The sequence below is a fragment of the Lytechinus variegatus genome, chromosome 4, assembly GCF_018143015.1.
Source record: "Lytechinus variegatus isolate NC3 chromosome 4, Lvar_3.0, whole genome shotgun sequence".
Classification (NCBI taxonomy): domain Eukaryota; kingdom Metazoa; phylum Echinodermata; class Echinoidea; order Temnopleuroida; family Toxopneustidae; genus Lytechinus; species Lytechinus variegatus.
The window spans coordinates 15,780,008-15,804,218 of NC_054743.1; the positions used below are offsets into that span (position 1 = coordinate 15,780,008).

A 24,211-nucleotide genomic window follows, 5' to 3' on the forward strand; every position below is an offset into this window, starting at 1 on the left:
GTAAAAAATTTCCGAAAATCTAAAGAAAGTTTCCATAGATATTTTTTACATTTCTTTTTATAAAAAAACAAAAACGATCTGTATTCAAGTTAATGATGTGAAATCGACAGCCATTGGTATTGTGATAATTACTGTTGGCAACTTTATAGAAATTTTGAAGATATTTCGCATAAATTTTGATTACACATTAGAAAAAAAAATCACCAATGATTTTTCAAGTAAATGCCGTGAAATTGACACTCACTGGCATTGTTAAAATTCTTGCCGGACTGAATTGAAATTTATTAGAAAATTTGCAGAAATTTTGAGTAATTTTGCAAAATTTCCCACGAAAAACTTTCACATGAATTTTTAAAATAAAAAAATCAACAATGAACTCTCAAGTGAAAAAAGTACCTGCTGTAAAATTTAAGGCGCCTCATTGTGCAATTTTGAGTAAGCCAATCTCGGTAAAATCGTCTGATTTTTTTTGAGGAATGTTCAAGCTGTATCATGTGCCTCAAACATCACTTTGTACTTGCTGCCTTTCATCATGATCATGATGATCATCACGATTATTATTACCATTGTAATAATCACTTTAGTCATAGTCTAAATTTATTCCCATGATGTCTATGATCGAGATTATCAAGGACAGCTTATCTAAATAATTCACTTCATCAACATTAACCGACACTGAATGAAAAGTAACGACCATCTATTTCGACCTCATGACGAATTAAAATCTAGTTTACATTATAGTTACTCCCTCTCTCTCTCTTCTCTCCCTCTCTCTTTATATCATATATATCTCCCTCGATTTCATAATTTGTGAATATTTTGATCGCTCAGAAATTATCTGTCTATGTTACAATATATTTGTCTGATTTTTATGATGTTTGCCTTCAAAGTCAATCTTTGCCACTTTATTTTGTAAGTTTTATATTGCATTTTTTATTGCATAGAATGTTAACTTGATTTTATTAGAGCATCATTACGATGGTAAATGATGAATTACATTTATGAAATGAAATGAGCAGAAATAAAAATGTATAATAAAAAGGTTATAGAACGACGAATAAAAATTATTAAGGAAATAAATGCCTACGATTTTTTTAAAACAAATGGCAACATATATATGGAATGGCTGGGCTGACGTATGACAATTAACAACAACAACAATAACAGTAATTAATGCAGGCTTCCCTTACCATGCTTACTGACTGCAACAGGGGTGCATGGACTGAAGCCCCACCCCCTATCCGATTTACCCTATTTTGGTATAAGATAACATTCATAGCATTCACTCTGGTTGTAAAATGCTCTTTTTTGTATGTACTTATTTACATCGTCACTGTACACATGGTACATTGAACAAAAAACATGAAGCAAAAAAAGCAGGATACACATTAAATTTCAACATAAAAAATTGTTAACATTATATAAGTATATGTAGCATGAAAGAATTTTAGATCCTACATGTTCAATACTGTAGTAAGCAAACATTGTGTCTAATTTGACTTTTCAATCTTCTTTTTGCATTTTTTTTTCAAAAATACTATTTTTATATTTGCTCTCCATTTTATTTCTTCTAAGAATATATCAAATATTTATTTATAATTTGATTTTCTTTTTTCTGTTGAAAAAATTGTTTTATTTCTTATTGCTTTACGCGCGTTTACCACACCCTTATGGTTATCTATATAAAGGGCATGCATCCTCAGTCAGTTATAGCCATGACCTCAGAGTAGTAGGTCCATGTAATAACAAACATAGCTGTCTGAAGATGTGCTGCACCTTTATTAATTTGATACCCCATTGAAAACTTACGAAGACAGGGGATTTCCGTCGAAAATTATGGTGAATTTCAAAAAATGTGATTTATTGTTTATATCAATTTATTCATCGTTCTTTTCAATTTATCCTCTCCTCTTTCAGACGATGTTTACGTCAGCATCTCAGCGTCTATACCTCGCCAGCAAGCAGCATGTCTACTGGAAACACATCAAGATTCTTGTCCCAAACACCTGGTCCGTACAGAGCCAATATCAGTTTGCTCGGACCGAAACGTTAGAGTCGGCGAACATCGTAGTGCACGACTTTCCAGATGATGAACCGTTTGTAGATAACTTTGCAGGATGTGGGAAAGAAGGTTATCTGATGCACATTACACCAAGATATATTCTTCAAGAAATGTACCGAGAAGGCAAATATGGCCCTACCGGTGAGCACTTGATTATTTTGGATAACAACCCATAACATCATCTTTGAGAGAGAAAGAGAGAGTATTCATATGACTGTGCTAGAGTTTACATTTTTTTTTACATTTTACCCATCAACTCATCTCTGGTCCTGATATAAACATGCAAATCAATTCCTCATCTCATTTCAAACAATCTAAATCAGTTCTTTCATTCGGCTAATTAAATTGAAGTTGTTTAAGTTTGGCGGTGGGAACCGCCTGCTCAGGCCAGTTGGTGGATCATATGCCTATTAGACTGTGGGATGGACAAGGAAAATGTCTCTCGTTTTTCATTTCCGTGGGGCGGCAAATGCAACCACGGTCCTTGGACATGATAATATGTAAAATATTATGAGTGAATACATGCAACATGTTGCCATCGCTAAATTCTGCTCCTGACCTCAAAATTAAAATAATAATATGCGAAATCGTACCATTGATTCGACTGGAAATTCCGCCATTCATCCCATGTGTTAAGGACTCCCGCGAACGCGCGCAAACGTCTACAATGCATGTAACCTCGTTCGCGTTTATTTTTTATTCGTTGTAGAATATACGATGGCGGATAAGATGTCGTCGTCTTCGTCGTGTTTTGACAGCGAAAATGACGATTTACCAATAGCAAATGTATGCTACATGCACGTCTTACCCAAGGAAAGAGGGCCAGTAAATTTCTTCAAGTAAAGAGCTAGAACAAATTTAAGCCTTTGCTACATTCGTTGGTGTAGACTACCTGGGACTTCAGAATAAAACTAGTTATTCGTGCAGCAGAGAAGTTTGCGATTGACTTTCATGCAGCCCGGCCCAGGGAGCAGTGGCTTAACAGGGGCCGGGGGGCAATTAAGCTGCCCCCTGGCGGAGTTCACCGGGAAATTAAAGAAAGGGAAAAGAAGAAAAGGGGAGAAAGAAAGGGAAAAAAGAGGAAAGGGAGAAGGGAACTAAGAAAAGACATAAAAAGTGAAAACTGGAAAAGGAAAGAAAGAAGAACAGTTAGATTGTCATGAAAAAGTGATTTATTAAAAAAAAAAACCAACTCGAGGTGTACCCCCTCTTTTGAAAGTAACGCGGTACATCTATATTTATTTTGATCCATTCGGATCTTGCTGAAATGCTTGTCGAGCTGCATGCAAGTCAATCGCAAACAGCTCTGCTGCACGAATAGCTATTTTTATTCTGAAGTCCCAGGTAGTCTACACCAACGAATCCAGCAAAGGCTTAAATTTGTTCTAGCTCTTTACTTGAAGAAATTTACTGGCCATCTTTCCTTGGGTAAGACGTGCATGTAGCATACATTTGCTATTGGTAAATCGTCATTTTCGCTGTCAAAACACGACGAAGACGACGACATCTTATCCGCCATCGTATATTCTACAACGAATAAAAAATAAACGCGAACGAGGTTACATGCATTGTAGACGTTTGCGCGCGTTCGCGGGAGTCCTTAACACATGGGGTGAATGGCGGAATTCCAGTCGAATCAATGGTACGATTTCGCATATTATTATTTTAATTTTGAGGTCAGGAGCAGAATTTAGCGATGGCAACATGTTGCATGTATTCACTCATATTATTTTACATATTATCATGTCCAAGGACCGTGGTTGCATTTGCCGCCCCACGGAAAGTCACAATTTTAGCGACCATCCCACAGTCTATGTGTGTGTGTGAGAGTGTGTGTTTGTGAGCGAGGGTGTGTGTACATGAAACAGCAAATACACGTGGCCCGGTTGTCATATCAAAAGAGTGTGTTCATGGGTCATGTGCATGTGGGTAGGTGTTCTTGGGTGATAGTGTACACATACTTTCTCTCTTCACACTCACCCCCCCCCCCACAAACACACCCGCGCACACGCACTTATAATCCGAGTACGCACAAATAAACTTCACATTTTAAACAAGTTTATTTTAAACAAGGGCAACTGCGAACCGAGGGCGTCCCATTTTTGCGGTCCATTGCAAATTGTCTTCACAAAATTTTTAGGGGGGGGGGGGGGGTGTGTATCAAAACAAAATTAAGGGAAGGAGGTTGAACCCCTGTACCAGCCCCCTGCTGAGTGTGTACATGCGTGAGAGCGAAGTATGAGATGAGAGGTGCGAGATAAAGTGGGAGGTAATTTTACTTTACTACAGTCTATCATCGATTTTCACTCAACGGAATTACGACCCCTCAGTAACTTCTGAAATTTCATGAAATGTCACCCCACCTCCAAAATCAGAAAGTTTATTTGGCACGTTGGCTTTCTTCCACTGACAGTTGCATTGTGTATCACATTCTACATATGGCTTTTCGATCAATTCACTTTGTATCCCCTTTCTTGTACTTCATCTTTCGTTAATCAATAACCAGACAGTGTCTTGGTTCGAAACTGGGGTTATCTTCGCTGGGGACTATTCAAAGAACATTATGATCCTGATGACGTCAGAGAGGTTGGCGCCCCTGCCTATGATATACCCGGTGGAGGTACTGAAGGAACCCGCTGTTCTCTCAAGATCAAGGGAGAAGTTTTACAGGCCGACGGTCGTCCGTGTCGGAAAATTCCTAACAGCGGTTACGACCCATCCTGTAGATTCGTTCCAGATACTGCAGGGCAGACAGCGACCGCTTCGTTGCTATTTGGAACCAGGAATGCTCCCGTACATTCCGTGAGTCCCCACATCGTTTTTTATTTCCAAGGGAGAGGAATACGCAGGGTTCGATTGACCAGGCCAATTAGGCGCAGTTGTGAAAAAATCTTCTGCCGAGCCAAAAAAGAGGTCATAGTCACCACTATAGGAGCCATTCCACTTCCCCAAAATAATAATAATAATAATAAATAAATGAAATGAATAAAATAAAAAAAATAAGAATCTTGACCACTCCCCAACAGAATCGTTTTTAAGAATCTTTTTCGAAATGTTAATATGAATAATTATACAAGGCACAGAGAGTGAATCAACATATTCTCTAATACCAGATTAAAACCCCCCCCGAACATGCCGAATGCCTAAATGTTCTTGTGAGGTTTGAAAGTTTGCATCTTTTTGAGACTCGGAAGCAAGGTTTTATATATGTATATATATATATATATTTCGGAAAATAAAGAGAATTGGTTGTGTGTTCGTCACCAGATCCACACCGGGACCCACAGTCTCGATTAATGGACTGTGTTTAATCATAATTTTCTATATGGATACATTATGAGCGAGCCATGACCACTATGAACCCCATTTTCACATCATTAATTTGTAACCTACTTTGACATCAAATTGTAACGTTTACCAGTTACATAATAAGTGGCATATCATTTAGAAAAAGAAGCAGCAATATAACAGGCCCGGGGGCCGTTTCATAAAGCTGTTCGTAAGTTAAGAGCGACTTGAAGAACAACTAGTGATCATTTTTATGCGCTTAACCATCGCCAATGAATGTATCATTTACCACAAGAAAGGATCACCAGCCATTCTTAAAGTCGCTGTTAACTTACGAACAGCTTTATGAAACACCCACCAGGTCATATACGAAGTGTATAGTCTTTGACCAAATAAACCTTATTATGACGTCATTGTAAAATTCTTCTGTCTCACTTATGAGAAAAAAGTACTTCCAAGGTCAGGGAGACACAACACAAATGCTGGAAGGAAATAGAACTTAGAAAATGTTGTATTCATTATCGATCATATCGAAAGTCGTTTTTTAAAGGAGCTTATTCATAAAATTCAAGATAGTATTAATAACCAAGATTTAAAACCGTTCCTATGCCAGCTTAGGGGATCATTTTCCCTCATCTTTTCTTCCTCATTTTTCCTTACACGCATTGAGCTCTTTTAAAAGTATAATGTGTTATACAAGAACTGTTTTATTATTTTTAAGTCTTTTATTTTAAACATTAATTTCCGAAAATTATCATTTTTAATTGATTTCAATTTATTATGCGATTTCATTTGTATTCTAGATAGAGGAATTTTGTGGTGACGATGTATCAGATCCTCACAGCTTACATAACCCGCTGGCACCAAACCTGATGAATAATAAATGCAATGGGCGAAGTGCCTGGACGGTAATGGAACGAACAGGTGACTTCATAGCTGGCATCCAACCTGTTTCGAACACCACTCCTTCTTTTGAACTTCTTCAGCTATCTACTGTTAGGAGTGTAGTGCTAGTGCTTGATATAAGTGGAAGTATGGGGGTAAGACAACCTCTTTTTAAACCAATTAAGACTGGAATAGACTGGAATGAACTACTTCTTCTGAACTCATAAATATTTTTTTGGTTTAGCCAATAGCTTTTTTTCAGAGTCGTGCATGCAGGCAGGGCCGCAGGGGTGTCGCGATACATGGATAGGCTTTTTCTAGTGAGGGAGGGGGGGGGGGGGGGTGTAAAGGCCCTGATTATCATCACATATCGGTACCAATTACTGACGTCCGACGACCGTGAATCATGGCAGAGTTCCCCATTCTCGATCCTAAGTCATATTTTCTTTCGTCATACCCAGGGGCAGATCCAGCTTTCATCAATAGAAAGGGGCGAAAAACGAATTTCATTCACATTTTCCCCGCCGCCAAAATCCGATTTTTTCTAAAGGGGTTAACCCCAACTAAATTTTATATTTCATATATTTAGATCTAAGTATTTAACATTTTCAGCATCATGAACTAGATGCGAGCGCAAAGCGCGAGCTGAAATGTTTAATCTACTGGCCTGCAAAAAGACCCGTTGAAGACTGCTCGCATTGATCCATGAATAGATCTCTCCAATCCAAACATGCGAGTGCTAAGCGCGAGCTGAAAATTTTGATATTTCGACGTGAAATTTCAACTGTAATCATTGGACTCGCCCTCCTACCAGCATCCTGGCTGTTTCAAATGTAGACTTTTAAAAGTGTATTATCCCCAGATATGTTAGTCGGGGTAAGGTATGTACAATTACATCCTTCTGAATTCACAGTTTTAAGAAAGGTAAGATACATAAAAGGATTAGAAAAGTTGGTATGCTTGCTCCTTTCTTGCTGGCATATCATTTTCCTTTAACATAACTTCGTGACGACGCGTCGTTACGCCATAATTTGATTGCATTTCCTGTAGTCTACTTATTTCCTTACTTTTCTTTTGTATTGGTATATCTGAACAAGTGAAATTAGGATGATATTATCGAGTATGTCAAGAAATCTTTTACTAAGACAATATACATACATATATATATGTAGGGGCCTAGGTATAAGTAGAAGACCTGCTACAGGCGCCTGACCTTAAGCGATCTTCAGCAGGCAGACTGACGTTATTGACTATTAATTTTGTCGGGTGTGGCGGGTCGCGCGTTTCCGTTTTACACCCTGGCGAAGGCATTTTCCGGAAAAGTAGCCAAAAAGCGACTAGTGAAGAGTCTACGTCTACGTTTGTTTACATTATCAGCTGGGCGCGCGATCCAAAGTCCGCACCGAAGTTATCCGCAGAACATATCAGCTGAGCTTATACTTTCCAGGTTCAATACGAATGTTTGCCTTGATCATTTGCCTTGCCGATTTGCTGATGTCTGTCTTTCTCTCTATCTGTCTATATATCTATCTCTCAAATTCTATCTCTATCTATCTATGTAACTGCAGTATCTATCTATCTAATAATCTTCTCTGTCTCTCTCATTCTTTATCTAACATCTATCTATCTCAAATTCTCTATCTCTCTTTATCTATCCATCCGTCTGTCTTTCTATTTCTATTTCTCTACCTACCTATGTAACTACAGTATCTATCTGTTAATTTGTCGCTCTTCTCTCTCATTCTTGATCTATCTGACATCTATCTATCTCTCTAATTCTCCAGCTCTCTCTCTATCCATCTGTCTGTCTTTCTTCTATCTATTTATCTATCTATCTATGAAACTACAGTATCGGTTAATTTGTCTATCTTCTCTGTTTCTCTCATTCTTTATCTATCTAACATCTATTTATCTCTCAAATTCTCTCTCTCTCCCATCCATCTGTCTTTCTATATTTCTCTCTATCTATTTATCTATCTATTTTTATAACTTCAGTATCTATCTGTTAATTTGTTAATAATCTTCTCTGTCTCTCTCACTTTTAAATCTATTTAACATCTATCTCTCAAATTCTCTATCTATCTCTCTATCCATCTGTCTGTCTTTCTCTATTTCTCTCTATCTATCTATTTATCTATCTATTTTTTAACTATCTATCATGTTAATTTGTTAATAATCTTCTCTGTCTCTCTCATTCTTTATCTATTTAATATCTATCTCTCTATCTATCTATCAGGCTATCCATCTGTCTGTCTGTCTTTCTCTCATTCTCTCTATCTATTTTTTTAACTAGAGTATCTATCTATCTGTTAATTTGTTAATATTCTTTGTCTCTCTCCCTCTTTATCTATCATCTATCTATCTCTCATCTATCTATCTCTCAAATCCTTTATCTATCTATCTATCCATCTGTCTGTCTTTCTCTATTTCTCTCTCTCTATATATGTATCTATCTATCTGTTAATTTGTCTATTTTCTGTCTCTCTCATTCTTTATCTTTCTATCTATCTAACATCTATCTGTCTCTCAAATTCTCTATCTCTCTCCTTCTCTAGCATCTGTCTGTCTTTTTTCTCTCTTTCTCTTTGTCCGTCCATACTTCTATCTATAACATCTCTCTCTCTTTCTCTCTCTCCCCCTATATATCGACCTCTCTGTCCGTCTCCCCCTCTCTATTTATCTTCTTCTTCCAGGTTGGTACAGTCCGCCACTGGCGTATCTCTCCCTCTTTCTCTCTCTTTCTGTCTATCCACCTCTCTCTCCCTCTCTCTCTGTCTCTCTCTCTATTTCTATCTATCTATCTGTCTTTCTTGTCTCTATCTATTTATCAGTCTTCTATATCTATCTTTCGGCAGCTTCTAAGTGTATCAATCCATCAAACTTCAATTTGTCTTTCCATTATAAGTATCTGTTTATTTTGATTTTGTCTGTCATTCTATTCATTTAGTTAATAATTTATTTTTAGAAAAAAAACTTCATAAACAACGCGACTGCAAAAGCATGTTCGGATTTCACTCCTGACTGCCGCTCTCTCTGTACATGAAGTGCCGAGTAACACTGTGCAAATTGCATGCGGTGGTGGACTCGCCTGTGTCGCACGCTGCATGCAACCAGCGACGTGTGTAGACTCTTCACTAGTCGCTTTTTGGCTACTTTTCCGGAAAATGCCTTCGCCAGGGTGTAAAACGGAAACGCGCTGGCGGGTCAATATGACGCTTCGGTGGTTTCCGGTTTGGTCTAGTTCGGTGTCTGCACGAGAGAGTTTCTGTTTGTTATAGACTGGGTAATGGACAATCGCGGGTTCAAACGTATGTAGGGTATGTTTTTCCTCCAAATCTTTTTTAAAGACTAGCCAAACTTGTTTAGGGTATATGTTTTACCCAAGCTTTTTTCTCGAAGTCATATTTTGGCGACAACTTGTTTAGGGGCCAAAATGTATAAATAAAGCCCGCGAAAAACTTGTTTAGGGGGTTATCTTTCACACAGCAAAAACTCGTTTAAGGGGTGTTTGGAAATTCATTGGTCACGCGTGTGTACAGCAATATATTTGACTGCCCCCGGGATTGAACAAGTCACTTTTTCTTGGGTTTAAGTTTAATTTCTTCTAAGTCACAAGCTAGCATACATTAAATGTTCTCTCCTTTCGGATACCATATGTATTTTGAGAGTTGAGTTTCGTTCCGGTATCTTTCATGCTTAAATGATTTGATGTGGTTTCTGTATCTATCTTTGAATGTCCCCCTGCAAGCCCGGAGTAGTTTTTCTCTTCGTTGCCATGTCGGATCGTCGCATTGTTTACCAGAGCCGTCTGCATATGGGCAATTCCATGGAAAATGTTCACTTTAGAGAAAAAATGAAGTTTCAGATTTCACTCAAGCAGTCAAATTTTCTTAAAAAGTAATCTATAAAGTCTCAATTTCCAATAGAAAAATCGCAATATTGATAAAATTTTGTAGTTTTTTCCATCATCAAAAAAATAGAATAGTATATTGCAAAATGTAAAAAATGTGGCTATTTTTAAACAATTCATCTTTCCTGTCTCTACTAAAAGCAAACAAGGTCCCAGAGGTCTCTTTTAACTTTTGAATAGTTGATTAATGTTTAAATCAACAGAAAATAATCGTTAAATTTTATGCCATTCATCAATTTTACAGAAATCTGTCTTCAGATTTGTGTGATTTCTTTACCATTATCAGTGTCATGTCCGTTACGTTTTTCACTTAAAGTTATCACAGCTTACAGGAAATTTGTCTAAAGGTACTGCAGATTCAGATTCTATGTTAGAATTAAACCCCCTACCATGTGTAGCAATCATTTTCCCTTACCACTTCTCATTTTCATAAAAATGGCGTAACGGACATGACAATTCGCGTAACGGACATGACGCCTTATATATGGCAAATGGCAACATTTACAAAAACAAAATATTAGGCTCAGTGTCACAGACTGAGGTTAGTCTCAATTGTTTGAGGATAGCTGAATGTAATATTTCCTAGAATCTGCATATCATTCAAGCTATTTTTAGAAACTGGTGAATGATGAAAGTTCAGCTCTTGTTCTGGTAGATTTTTCTGAGAATTAACGGTATGCCACATAATATTAGGATTCGATGCAGCTAGATCTGGCAACATACTCAGATCACAATCTGCATCATTCGTGTTTGAACAAACATTTGATTATCTTAGGTTCTTGCACTGACAGTTTGGAGCATGATAAAACTCCAACTTGTGAATTCATGATCATTGATGATATCACTTCAAAGTATCTGACTTTCACCAACCTCTACATGTACATGTACTTCTTCAGTGATGGCATGGGATCACATTTAAAAGCAAGTTTGTATTTGGATATCTGTGTTTCATGATGTAGCTCTATGAATCCATGAATCTACAGTGGCACTTCTTTGCAGTATCACAAAGCAAAGGGGCCGTGGAAAGAATGTGGCGCGATCAATAAATTATGTCATCATAGTATTTTGGTCAGCCATAATCACGATTTGAATGATGTATCTTCAATTGTACACAAGCAGCGCGGACAATACAACGAAATTAGATACAGCCACATTTGTCAGCAAGCAAGATTGTAAGATTTAGAACATCCAAGACTTGATGAAAGGATGATTATTCTCAAGATGATACTTAATATTTTGAATGAAAAAAAAATCTCAGAAGCTATTTACAAACATTCCGATTACCTTTCAACTCATACATAATCGATAATGAAAGACCAGTTTCCAGGTACTGCTATTAAATTTTAATACCATTTTTTGTAATCTTAAAACTGACATTAATACTAGTACATGTTCTTTATCATACAATACATTCCATAATATGTTCATCTTGGATTTATACAGGTCTGGTAAATTTTGTTTTCTTCTCACAAAAACTGAGAGTTGGTCTTCTCAGTGTGTCGTAGTGGTACGATAAACATTGTATTTTATATAAAATTATCATGTAGGCTATAGCTATTAAATTAATGATACCTGCCAATTATATCTACATATTTTTCTTTAGAGTGTTAGTAAAGGTACTTTGCTGTTACATAATTACATTCATTATTCATATTTCTTTCATTTTCAAACTAAGAAGTACTGATTAAGTTCACTTCGTAAGGGTGTCATGTCCGTTACGCTAGTATATTATCAAATATTAGGGCATGAATAAAAAAAATAATTTTTTTCTATCAACTCTTTCTCCTTTAATTAGGTGTGGAGCATGGTAGTAACTGGAAAATATTCATTAACTGTTGTTAACCGGTGTAAAATAAATTTTTCTAAATATTTTTTTGTTTTATAAATATTGTACAAAAAGACCCCCTCTCAAATTGCAAAATAATAGGAGATATTACAGATTACCAGTTATGATATGTGTCTCTAACCTCTAGCCTTAACATGTAAACAATTAGACTTGTACCATATCTTGTAATAAAATAATTATATTCGCTTACAAAAAGTGGACGAAACTGTCATGTCCGTTACGCTTCCTGTGTCATGTCCGTTACGCTACATTTTGAGCTAGGAATACAGAATGCACTGCAAAACTGTTGTTAAACACCATTTTATGGATAGAGCATGATCTTAAGGTTAAATTAACACCAATTTCAGGTGCATGCAATCTAAGAATTCACAGGAATTTTGATAAGCAATAGGAGGTAAAAATGCTTCGTCCATTTCGTGTCATGTCCGTTACGCTCACAAAGAGTGCAATTTCTCCGCAACTGTTCAACGAAACGATTTGAAATTTTATGTGTATGTAACTGATACTTAAATGTGTCTGATAAGCTTAGTAACAATTATCAAAAGACTGCTAATTCTACTGTATAAACATTTGAATTACAAAAATTTGTCTGAACGTCATGTCCGTTACGCTGGAATTGACCATATACACTTTCCTTGTAATGGACATTGCTTTTTAGCCGACAGTTACATTTTGTCTTTCCTTCCGCACGTGGATTTCATTTTTTGATAACTTTTTGGTTGTGGGTTTTTATTATGGTATCCATGTTTTCATGCAACTGTAGCTAACCTTTATTCGGAAATATTGCAGCGAGGTTTGTAGGACATCATTGAAATCGTCGGTTAATGAAAAGGCCTATCTTTGAGGATATAATTTTTGTTACACTAGACATGCTAGAAGGCTATGAGACTTAAATTGGAGTAATAATGGCAAAAATTGGCATGTAACAGTCAGGGCTTTTCCACCACTTTTGTATTCTACTTGCCACCTAGGTATATGTCTCTAATCTAATAAATCCTTGACGCAATAATTATTTCAAAGAAAATGTCTTTCCATTCTGTGAAACCTCTTTCAGGGAAACCGGTTTGACCGTATGATCCAATCATCTACTGACTACATCATGAACGTCATTCCAGAAGGTAGCAAGCTGGGAATCGTCGTCTTCGGAAGTACCTCACAAATCAGAGCATATCTCACCGACGTCACAGATACAACGTCCAGGCAAAGTCTAACCAGTGCATTGCCACCGCACACATCAGGATCAACGTGTATTGGATGTGGGATACTGTCAGGCATTGAGGTAATTGTAGGGGACTGGGGCTTCGTGCCAAAATATTTGAAAAAGGATTGTTTGTGCTACGGAATGAAAAAAAGACAAAAAGACACAAGAGAAACAAGTTCGGTATCTCTATAACTTTCAGGTGCGGACCACAAGGCAAAATTCAAAAACAAAACAAGAAAGACGCATCTGGATGACGATGAAATACCAAAGTAAAAAAAAAAAAGAAAGAAAAAAAAAACGCTTAACACGGAAGGACCTGTATTGGCTTATTGATATGCTCTTGTCATGGGTGTGTAATAATAAAAACATGCATGACTGTAGGAAAAGTTTTGCAAGGCGACAGCAAATGCCAATGCAACCATGAAAAATTGCATTGGCAATAAATAAAGATAAAAAAAAGGAATTGATCAGATGGCCTGATGAAATCGATAAATTCAAAAGAGAAGAAAAAGACTCGAAATATTAATATTTGAAAAAAAAGAAATAGAAATAAACTTCGGCAAATATAACGTTCATTGGTGTCCATATAGTCTTATCGCATTGCCAATGGGAGGATCTCCATATAGCATTAGTGATTGCAATATTCAAATGCTCATAACTTTCTCATTGTTTGTCCGATTTTTCTTAAACTTTTGTTGATCTGTTTCTTTGATTTTTCTGTTTCGACACAAGCCTACTTATTCCAAAGTTTTCATTCCCCTTTAAACATGGGTCTTGCTATTGCAGGAAATCCACAGACGTGGGTCTGTTTCTGAGAAAAAAATACTTAAAAGAATCGCAAGGAAAAGCCCCGGGAAAGGGCCCAGAAATCGGGCCGGAAATTTCTTTGTTAGTTCCGGTCGACATGGTCGAGAGTACGAGTAGCCGGGGTACGTCACTCAATGCATATCTATATCGACCGACCACTTATAGTACCGTAGATAAAATAATGATGCATACATGCAGCGCATGCAGGTTTAAGCTTTCGAGATGTCCTGATCAAGATTATTTATTTTAAATCTTAAACATGCATGCATCAGCTACTGTTTCCAGAATTAATCTAGAAAATGGGTCTATATTAAAAAAACATCCTTAGACATGGGTACCTAGCTGTTCACGGTCAAATGACCCTTAGAACTGGATAAGGGTTTCAAGCCCCGAGCCTCACCCCCGTCCAATCATAATCCAAGTACCCCCCTAGCTCCCCCGGGGTATTTCGGCTGTCAGTACAAAAGTGGCTTTATTGCTCTATCATATTTTGCATTTTACAGGTCCTTGGGTCATACGCACAAGGAGGATACATCTTGCTACTTAGTGATGGCGGAGAGAATTCATCTCCATACATTCGAGACACCATTGACGAAATCGAGAACTCTGGGGTCATAATGGATACTATAACTATAAGCAACTCGGCTGACCAACAATTGGAAGATCTTTCCGACATGACTTCTGGCATCTCTACCTTCTGCTCCGATAGCGGAACTGGAACATGTCTCATTCAGGCCTTTCAGAGTACGATAACTGAGAGACCAGATGTCGGTATGGAGACCGTCCCTATACAGGTATCGGGGATCTTTCGAATACACGAACCAGGGCTAAAAACAAACGCTGAAATTAAAGATTGGTCAAAGTAAGCTGTTGCTGAATATGTGTCCAACAGATAAAAATTGAATTTAAATTCTGGTGACACCAACCTATGAATGGGTTGACTAATTCCCAGTTTACACTTGCACATATTGTGGTGCCCGCATTTCTCCGCATTGATGCTTGCTAGTGCGGGATATTTTACATTTTATGGCACGACTTGCCTGTATTAGTGCACGCATTGTCTCGACCTTGGTCCCGACCATAGGGCCCCAACACATTCACGTCATATACCGTGTGGCCCCCATTCCACAGAACGGAGACCATTGAACGACCATTTTCAAGATCACTGAAATATATCATCTGTGTGGAATGGCTCAGAAACTGAAGACCCCTCAAAGAACTCTGAACTCTTTCAGAGATCTTTTATGCAACAAGTGATCTTTCAAAATTCTTTCCATGGACCTTGCCTGGTCTTTCAATTGTCTTTCAATGATCTTTCAATGATCTCTCATGAGTCTGACAGTGATCTCCGCAAAAATCTTGAGAGATTGCCGAATGATCATTGAAAGACTATGAAGACCTTTGAAATTTCATCGAAAGACCGCTGAAAGACTGCTGAAAGACCACTGAAAGACCACTGAAAGATCATTTTCCTGTAAGACCGTTGTAAGACTGTTTTGAACCGGTTCAAAAAGTTTTGGAGCCCATGAAGACCACGAAGACCACTGAAAGATTGATCAGGACTCCTTTAAGACCTCAAAGACCATTGTAGGTTCATTGAGAGACCTCTGAAAATCAACCAAACTTAATGGTCTTTCAAAGATCTTTCAGCGGTCTTATTCTCTGTGGAATGGGGGTTTTACACGCTGCATTGGCTCGCCGTTCAGAACCGCGAGCTGGTTACAGAATCGTTTTTTTGTTGCGTGTAAACGCGATTAACTTGCATCGGCTCTCGGTGCAGAATCCGCAATTTGCACCACCAAAGTAGGAGTTTCAGAACTGCTGCCGATGCACTCAGAATCGGCTTTTTTTATACGCGTGTAAACAGAGAGCCGATTCTGCATCGCCAATGACGCGCATTTCATTTACTTTACCACTATTACCGTGTTTACACAGGGACACGGCTCGGGGGTTCGACACGCGAGCCGTGTCCAACACGGCAATTTTATGCTGTGTAAACGCGATCAGTGTGATCCGCGAGCCGTGTCGAACACGGCCTTTTTGATCCGCCAAAATCGTAGGTTTCAACCCGCGAGCCGAGTCAGACTCGGCAATTTTTTCGTGTGTAAACAGAAAGCCGTGTCGAACTCTCTTGACCAGGGGGGCATTTCATGAAAGGACTTGTCAGACGTTTTATCCGACAGTTACCATAGGAACAGTGCCTCTCAGCCAATCAAAATCATGGAAAGATGTCAGATCTGACAACTTGTCGGATGAAAATATTGATGAAACGCTCCCCTGGTCACTGCGCGCGCTTTCACTTTTGGCATTGTTGTTCGCACGGACAAGATTCGATTCCGGGCGGTGAATTTCCGCGTTTAATTTGCGACGTCATAATTCTTCTTCCGTTCGAGATCCGCGAGCCGTGTTGAACTCGCCTTTTTATATGTACGTATAAACGCGATCTCTGATCCCTTCTTCGCAGTGTTCAACCCGGCTCGCGGATTCAACACCCGAGCCGAGTCAATGTGTAAACACGGTATATGACGTACTTGTAAGCTCACGGAGCCAGCGTTGTCTTTATAATGCCGGAATATGACGTTTATTATTGATGCGCGGATCATTTCAGGTTTTTGCAATGCGAGCCGATTCTGCACCGCGAGCTGTGACAGCTTGTAAACGATGTGCAAGATAAACCAAAAGCCGATTCAGCATCGGCTTTTGGTTCTGAACCAAAAGCCGATGCATGTGTAAACACGGTAATTCTCGACACCCTATTCTGTGACATATTCTTGCGCAAGTTTAAACATTCCAACGTTCTGGTGTTTACAACGTTGATCAGGACCACTTACACCAATCACGTGGTCTGACGGACAGTTTTGCTCATATCATTCGCGAACTGTGCGTGAAGTATGCGTAGCCTATGCGCAATAGTGTGAGTGCCCTGTCGTGAAATTGTCGTGAACTAGTCGTGATATGCGTGCTACTACCCGGTCGGGGGGAGGGGGGGGGGGTGCATCCCTAATATTTTTTTGCGCCACGAAATTTCTATTTCGACTCCAAGCATGTGGCACATACTGGCACGGTTGTAGTTGCATATACTTATCATGTTGGTTATTTTGACCAGTCCTTTTAGTCTAGCAGTAATAACATCGCATGATAAGTCTTTAATTTCATAGGACTGAGCATGCGTAGATCGATATTTATCTGAATCCGTCACCGTCTTTCCTTTCCAATGTAGTTTCGAAAGCTTCTTTTTAAAGTATTATTGTAGATAAGATGAAAGGGCGGGTCCAGGATTAATGCAGGGGCAAATGTAGCCTTTATAGACAAGGCTCCGTGTCTGACATCACGTGTATTTCATAAACTGAGCGACTAGTAAACGAGGACTAATCGCGCAAACCCGGGTAAAAAAAGCAATTTGCATGGCCTTTATTGATTTGGATTTCTTATTTTAACCACTGTTCCCTGCTTGAATCTGATACCTGAGAGGTAGCGACCAATCAGCGAACGCATCTTTCGTATTCATGAACCATGTATAATCCGGACCATATAGAAGCGAACGTGCAGGGGAGCATTTCATGAAAGGCCTTGTCGGACGTTTTATCCGACAAGTCCCATTTTATCCGACAGTTACTATAGTAACAGTGCCTCTCAACCAATCGGAATCCAGGAAAGTTGTCAGATCTGGGGCCCGTTGCAGAAAGAGTTGCGTTTAAACGCAAGTCAAAAAATCAATCGCAAGTGCCAAATGCGCGCTGTTGATTGGTTGAAAATCAAGTTGCGCATGATTTTTAGAGTTGCGATTGATTGCAACTCTTTCTGCAACGGGCCCCTGACAACTTGTCGGATTGATGAAACGCCCCCCTGGTCCCATTACGTCATCAGACATCGAAAGTGCTGATTGGCGCATCGGCATGCCCATAAATATTATAGAAAGCAGTAAAAGCCAGATTCCAAAAGGCCTCGCGAATAAGTCGTTCGATCTCGCGTTCACCGGGGTTTCGCCAGATTTCTTCTTCGACCGATTGTCTCGTTTCATACTTGACGAATTATTAATTGCCAAGTCACGAGGCCTTATCAAAAGGCTAGAGAAAAATTAATGTAAAGACTAGATTATGGGTTTTCCCATTACTGGAAACGTGGAGTACTCAAACTAATTGAAAGTATACGGAAAACAAAGAGAGCGATATAGATTTACATGTCTACACGTTTAAAGTTTAATTCGCCAAAAGTAATTCTTCTCACAGTGATAAGTGAATATTGGGCAGAAATACTTTGCCATTCATCCTATACTGCCCTCCTACTACTTTGAAGGTATACTTGATAGAAAAGGGATATGGGGATAAATGGAATTCATCGAGAGATTATCTTTTTAGAAAATGTATTTCGGGCGACTGAATTTCACGATACATTTTTTATTTTTACATTTTCATGAAAGATCTATAACTCCGAGATCGTCATTGATGGCTCTCTTGGTTTCGAGATCGTTCCGATAATCATTGACGCCGCACTGGGTAATAACACAGTGATTACTGTGATATGGACCACGAACTCATCGATCTCGGTTGTAGTGACTGGACCAAGCGGTACTCTGGTTGATGAAAACGACTCAAGGTATCATATTGATTACAGCACGAAGATCGTGACAGTTAACCTACCATTCGCCCAGGTACAGTTATTGGTTTATTAGCTAATTTTGAGTCTCCTACCTATATAGGTAATTGGTTAAAATCTTCAATTAATGGGTTGAAAACGATAGCAAACTTTGCTATCGTTTTCAACCCATTAATTGAAGATTTTAAGGCTCTTTCAGGGAATACTTGTAATCTCTTCAGTTCGATATCCTTCGCCAAATTAATCAATAAACCTTGCGATTCACCAATTGATTTCAGAATGAAAATCTGTAGTAAACAATATGCAAGAGTTACGATTTGTCTTTATATGTGTCTTAAGATATTGCCTAGACAATACACCCGAGTAAATAACTTTTCATTCATTCCTCAAAGGCCGGTAGATGGAACGTTACCATATACAATACCCAAGGAGTCACCGAGCACGCGAGTGTATCAGTAACATCTAAACCAAGTCAGGAGGAATATCAACCAGTTACAGTCACTGTTCTTCTCGGATCACGGGTAAGCACTGTATTTGTTCAGCTTTGTAATTCTGAATTAGGGAGTTGTCACTGATGCCCGATGAATTCAAGAAAATAGTGAATGTCATCCTCGGAGTCGGATGTAATTTTGTGAACCAGAACAGCATCCTCGGTTTCGATGCTGACGAAAAATAATTAAGGACCTATGTCGTATGTCCAAGACGAAACTGCTGTTATCATTCACCAGATTTTTGACAAATTCTTGTTGGTTGTCCTTTGTTCATACGATTTTTTATATTCTTGAATCCTCCATGCGTCGTGCACAGAAAATTATGTATTATCTAAGGAACAACGAGTGACCATCTGGTTATTTTGCTGCACTGAATGGTTGGACAATGGTATTTTTTTAAATATAATACTGTAGACCTATTCAAATGAAGTGGATTTCGTTTTTAAATGGTTAAGCCAGAGTGATGCATTTCCTTTGATTCAAGCTTCATGTGGCAGTACATTAAAAGATTATGCTTATTAATGATTTATATCTATAGCCTACACTATGCCATTGTGCGTTGCCGTTTCGGCTTAATTATAATATTCCGCATTTCTATTGCGCTTAATACATCGGAACGACGTCTCTAAGCTCTTTACAGATATATTATTACCCCGACCATCTGATCCTTGAATGCTGTATACAATGTATGCACCTTCTCCAATGCCTGGGGAGCAATCCAACAAGAGTTTCAAGACTCAATTACTAGGCAAAGTAGGCGTACTACATAGGCTTTCGCATCCTACCGGGTACCCCTTTAAAACCTGGGTGGAGTGTGGCAAATTGTGGATTGACGCCTTGCCAAACGACGCTATAGGCCATGGTGGGATTCGAACACACGACCCTCTGATTACAAGGCGAGAGTCAGAAGCACTACACCACGATGCTTCCATAAGTGCACGCTTATTAACTTAGTAAAAAACTAATTTACCAGCAACCGATCGGCTAGTATATCTAGAAATGTCGTTCAAACAAAGGTGCTTTTTTGTTTTAGATTGTTTTTAATACTTCATGTATTGTTCTTATTATTTCCTTTCTTCAATTATTTTAAAATTAATCAAATTTAATAACGGTTTTCTTGTTAATGATGATGATGATTCATGAACCAGGAGGTGGATTTTTCTCAGACTCCGGCACTAGCGATCTATGCTCGGGTACAACAGGATCACAATCCAGTTCTTAATGCTGACGTCACGGCTATCATCTCAGACGCCAATGCTGTAACAACGACCATGCCATTGCTGGATAGTGGTTCAGGTAAATGGATCTTTTTTCGTTAATGATGATGATGATGATGGTGGTGGTGATAATCATGATAATAATGATGATGGTAATGAATATTAATAAAGCCTCGTCATGATACAGGTGATGATAATGGTACATGGTGGAGAAAATGATGGTAATAATGATGATTGTGATCTGGTGATGGGGACGATGTGAAAATGATGCGAGTAGTGATAATCGTTGTTAAATGGTGATGTACAGGGTGGAGATAATGTGGTAGATGATTATTATACTAGTAACTAGTTCTTGTCAGTTCATCACTTATTTAAATATCTGATTCTTCTGTTGTTGTTTTTTTCATCCCATTCTCTTTTATTTTTCCCTCACTTTCTTTCTGTGTCTATTCTTCTGGCACATCCCACACAGGCTCAGATCTATTCAAAGACGACGGAACATATTCAGGGTTCTTCCTTGCTTTCGCTTCCAATGGTAGATCTAACGTAAAGATCAATGTCATCGGCTATGAAGTCTCAGAAATTCGAAGAAGTTAGTTCAGTACTCAAAATCTTACTTTTCTTCATACACCCCCTCCCCCTCCCTCTCCATGCTCTCTCGCTTGATCACGCATCATATCTTCCTTTCTCTTCTTGTTCTGTGTGTAATATCATATACAAAAATAGTACAGGGCATTGTGCAAATATAATGACACCATTAAGTTATTTTTGTTCATTTGGTACGATTCTTCACCAGTACTATACAGAAATTAATTATTGTTTGATGATAAGAGATGTCCCAGTTTCTTTCCGAATCTAGTCTTCATACGCGCTCATTAGCACACTTTGCCTAGAACATGTGAATCTGCATTTTCAGAAGAGTAATTTTCGGTGTTCATTAATTCTCGAATTGACTGGAGAGGAATTCTTGAAAGAAAATATGTTATTCTTACAATATTGTGCTTTTAATATCAGGAAGACGATCAACTTCCGCTGAAGTCCAGACCACAGATGAGCCATCTTTCATGCGAACAGCATCTGGAGGAGTCTTTAAAGTCCACAGCTATACAGCCAACCCTTCAGATACCATCGCGCCTTCTCGTATTCATGACTTGATCTCAGAGTCCTTCTCCTATGACAATAGCACAGTAACTCTGGTTTGGACAGCTGTAGGAGATGACATGGACCAAGGAACTGGTAATGATAATACTTGTTTTATCCAGTAAGATGAAAAGATGAATAAAAGGATTCTATATGTTATTGTCAAGATTTGCATTGCCATCATGTTTTTCATTTCTTCTATGTTACAAAAACTATGCAAGCATAGATAGTAGAAGAGTTGCTCTTTCTCTTTTCATTCATCGTATTTTATTTTTTTCGATCTTCAAAGCATACAGTTACGATCTTCGCTATTCCACCAACTTCTCAGAGGTGCGAGACGACTTCAACAGGAGCCATTTGGTCTCTCAAGAACAAGTGCTGTACGGCAATCTATCCCACGTCAATGCTTCAGGAACAACGGAGAGTGTTACTATTACCCTTCCACAGAAGGGAGAGGACATCGTTTATTATTTTGGTATTCGAGCTTGGGATGAGGCAGGGAATGGAGGGGACTTGTCGAACATTGTTTCACTGTCTATCCGTTTCATACCAGTGGCATTACCAACTGCAGTGATGCCTACCATGCACGCTACTGATGTAATGACAGAGATAATTACTACTGTCATGACTGTAGACAAGACAGAATCGATTGCTCCAGGAACCATAAAAACCTCGTCGGAAGACACACCAACATCGTCGGATACACTGACTAGGAAGAATACCACGCCAGATATTGAAACAACGTCCTCCAGTCTAACAACAGAATTTATTCATACATTTCCTGGATCCCAAAGTACACCCAGAGCAGATGTAATGACAGAGATAATTACTACTCTTGACAAGACAGAATCGATAGCTCCAGGAACCATAAAAACTTCGTCGGAAAACATACCAACACCGTCGGATACATTGATTACCACTTCAGATATTGAAACACCAACCTCAGGTCTAACAACAGAATTTAGTCATACATTTCCTGGATCCCAAAGTACATCCATAGCAGAAACAACTGATGTAATGACAGAGATAATTACTACTCTTGACAAGACAGAATCGATAGCTCCAGGAACCATAAAAACTTCGTCGGAAGACACACCAACATCGTCGGATACACAGAGTTCACCCAGCGAGACCACAGTATCCGAGGAACCTGAGCCTTTGGAGCGAACAACACAACAAGAGGTTCCTGAGACGACGAAAGCCACGGAACCAACCGGACCAGAAGCACAGGCCGTAATCATTGGCCTGTCTTGCGCATTAAGTGTAGTTACCATCATAGCAGCAGTCAGTTTGGTCATGTTGGTGTACATCTACTATCTAAAGCAGACCCCCACCTCGGTGAAGCCGATAACCCCGCCTAAATCGGCCTGGGCACAGCAAGAACTTGCGGATATTGAGATGGAACAAAAGGACCCTAGCTACATGAGGAAAATTCTCGTTTAAACTAGTAACATAACCCCGATTGCATTGTTCTGACCCTTTCTTTCTTTAATCACCTGGAGCCCGTTGCAGAAAGAGTTGCATTTATACGCAAGTCAAAAAATCAATCGCAAGTCTCAAATGCGCGCTGTTGATTGGTTGAAAATCAAGTTGCGCGTGATTTTTAGAGTTGCGATTGATTGCAACTCTTTCTGCAACGGGCCCCTGATGCATTTCACTGTTTCTTCGATTAGATATATGTAGATTAAAAGGAACTATGTCTTTGCTGATGATGTAAATGTATAATTATCAGTAGTTAAAAAATAAGATGTTTCATGCATTTAGATAAATGAACAAAACCAAGGGAAAATGAAATTGAGATTTTGGTTTTATATCATAATCTAAAATACGAAGTTCAGCTATCGACTGAAACAAACTAAGCGTAATAATATAGGCTTAAAATGTTAGCACATATTTATCCAAGGTTTAGGTGGTGTAGATTTTTTTTCACCCATGCATTGTCTGTGTGTTCATGTATCATCCTACGTACACTGTAAGAAAAAAAACCCAGAAGATTTTACAGAAGAAAAATTAAAACACATATTTTACATACAAAAATAACTAACCAAATCATTTTGTAAAATGTTAAAACAGGAAAGATTTTATAATTTTTTTGGAGAATTTTACAGAAGATGTCTGTTTTAAAAAGTGGGAAAAACAGTTTTTGTCTCACCTGCGTAGCAGAATGAGACTATAGGCGCCGCTTTTCCGACGGCGACGGCGGCGGCGGCGTCAACATCAAATCTTAACCTGAGGTTAAGTTTTTGAAATGACATCATAACTTAGAAAGTATATGGACCAACTGGCCATAAGGTTAATCAAGTATTACTGAACATCCTATTAGAGTTTCATGTCACATGACCAAGGTCAAAGGTCATTTAGGGTCAATGAACTTAGACCATGTTGGGGGAATCAACATCAAAATCTTAACCTGAGGTTAAGTTTTTGAAATGTCATCATAACTTAGAAAATATATGGACCTAGTTCATTAAACTTAGACATAAGGTTAATCAAGTATCACCAAACATCCTGCATGAGTTTCACGTCACATGACCAAGGTCAAAGGTCATTTAGGGTCAATGAACTTTGGCCGATTTGGGGGTATCTGTTGAATTACAATTAAAACTTTAAAAGTATGTTGGTCTAGTTCATAAAACTTGGACATAAGAGTAATCAAGTATCACTGAACATCCTGTGCGCATTTTAGGTCACATGACCAAGGTCAAAGGTCAATGAACTTTGGCCATAATGGGGGTATCTGTTGAATTACCATCATAACTTTGCAAGTT

The 24,211-nt window shown here is 38.6% G+C and overlaps 3 protein-coding genes across 3 annotated transcripts in view; all 3 read left to right on the forward strand.

Moving 5' to 3' along the window:
• The window catches only part of LOC121413493 (protein DGCR6-like), a 24,670-nt gene extending 22,650 nt beyond the window's left edge, over positions 1-2,020 (forward strand). The window contains exon 6 of the mRNA XM_041606315.1: positions 1,918-2,020. The gene's annotated coding sequence lies outside the window, so the exon portion shown is untranslated. The remainder of the gene's footprint in view (positions 1-1,917) is intronic.
• On the forward strand, positions 1,921-18,671 carry LOC121412827 (calcium-activated chloride channel regulator 1-like). Its single transcript, XM_041605588.1, has 6 exons — positions 1,921-2,203; positions 4,569-4,864; positions 6,154-6,390; positions 13,046-13,270; positions 14,503-14,793; positions 18,420-18,671. The coding sequence occupies exons 1-6, from the start codon at positions 1,921-1,923 to the stop codon at positions 18,669-18,671; spliced, it is 1,584 nt and encodes a 527-aa protein (XP_041461522.1).
• LOC121412570 (calcium-activated chloride channel regulator 1-like) lies at positions 18,602-22,944 on the forward strand. Its single transcript, XM_041605358.1, has 7 exons — positions 18,602-18,650; positions 18,988-19,116; positions 20,235-20,382; positions 20,776-20,895; positions 21,318-21,539; positions 21,733-22,064; positions 22,560-22,944. The coding sequence occupies exons 3-7, from the start codon at positions 20,358-20,360 to the stop codon at positions 22,884-22,886; spliced, it is 1,026 nt and encodes a 341-aa protein (XP_041461292.1). The 5' UTR covers positions 18,602-18,650; positions 18,988-19,116; positions 20,235-20,357; the 3' UTR covers positions 22,887-22,944.
• The last annotated feature ends 1,267 nt before the right edge of the window (positions 22,945-24,211 follow it).

Excerpts from the sequence above, each read along its gene's own strand:
- LOC121412827 (XM_041605588.1), top strand. The coding sequence starts at position 1,921 with ATGTTTACGTCAGCATCTCAGCGTCTATACCTCGCCAGCAAGCAGCAT. Across the intron at positions 4,865-6,153 it reads GGAATGCTCCCGTACATTCC|ATAGAGGAATTTTGTGGTGA; the intron begins GTGAGTCCCCAC and ends TTTGTATTCTAG. Across the intron at positions 13,271-14,502 it reads GGATACTGTCAGGCATTGAG|GTCCTTGGGTCATACGCACA; the intron begins GTAATTGTAGGG and ends TGCATTTTACAG.
- LOC121412570 (XM_041605358.1), top strand. The coding sequence starts at position 20,358 with ATGCCATTGCTGGATAGTGGTTCAG. Across the intron at positions 20,383-20,775 it reads ATTGCTGGATAGTGGTTCAG|GCTCAGATCTATTCAAAGAC; the intron begins GTAAATGGATCT and ends CATCCCACACAG. Across the intron at positions 21,540-21,732 it reads TGACATGGACCAAGGAACTG|CATACAGTTACGATCTTCGC; the intron begins GTAATGATAATA and ends CGATCTTCAAAG.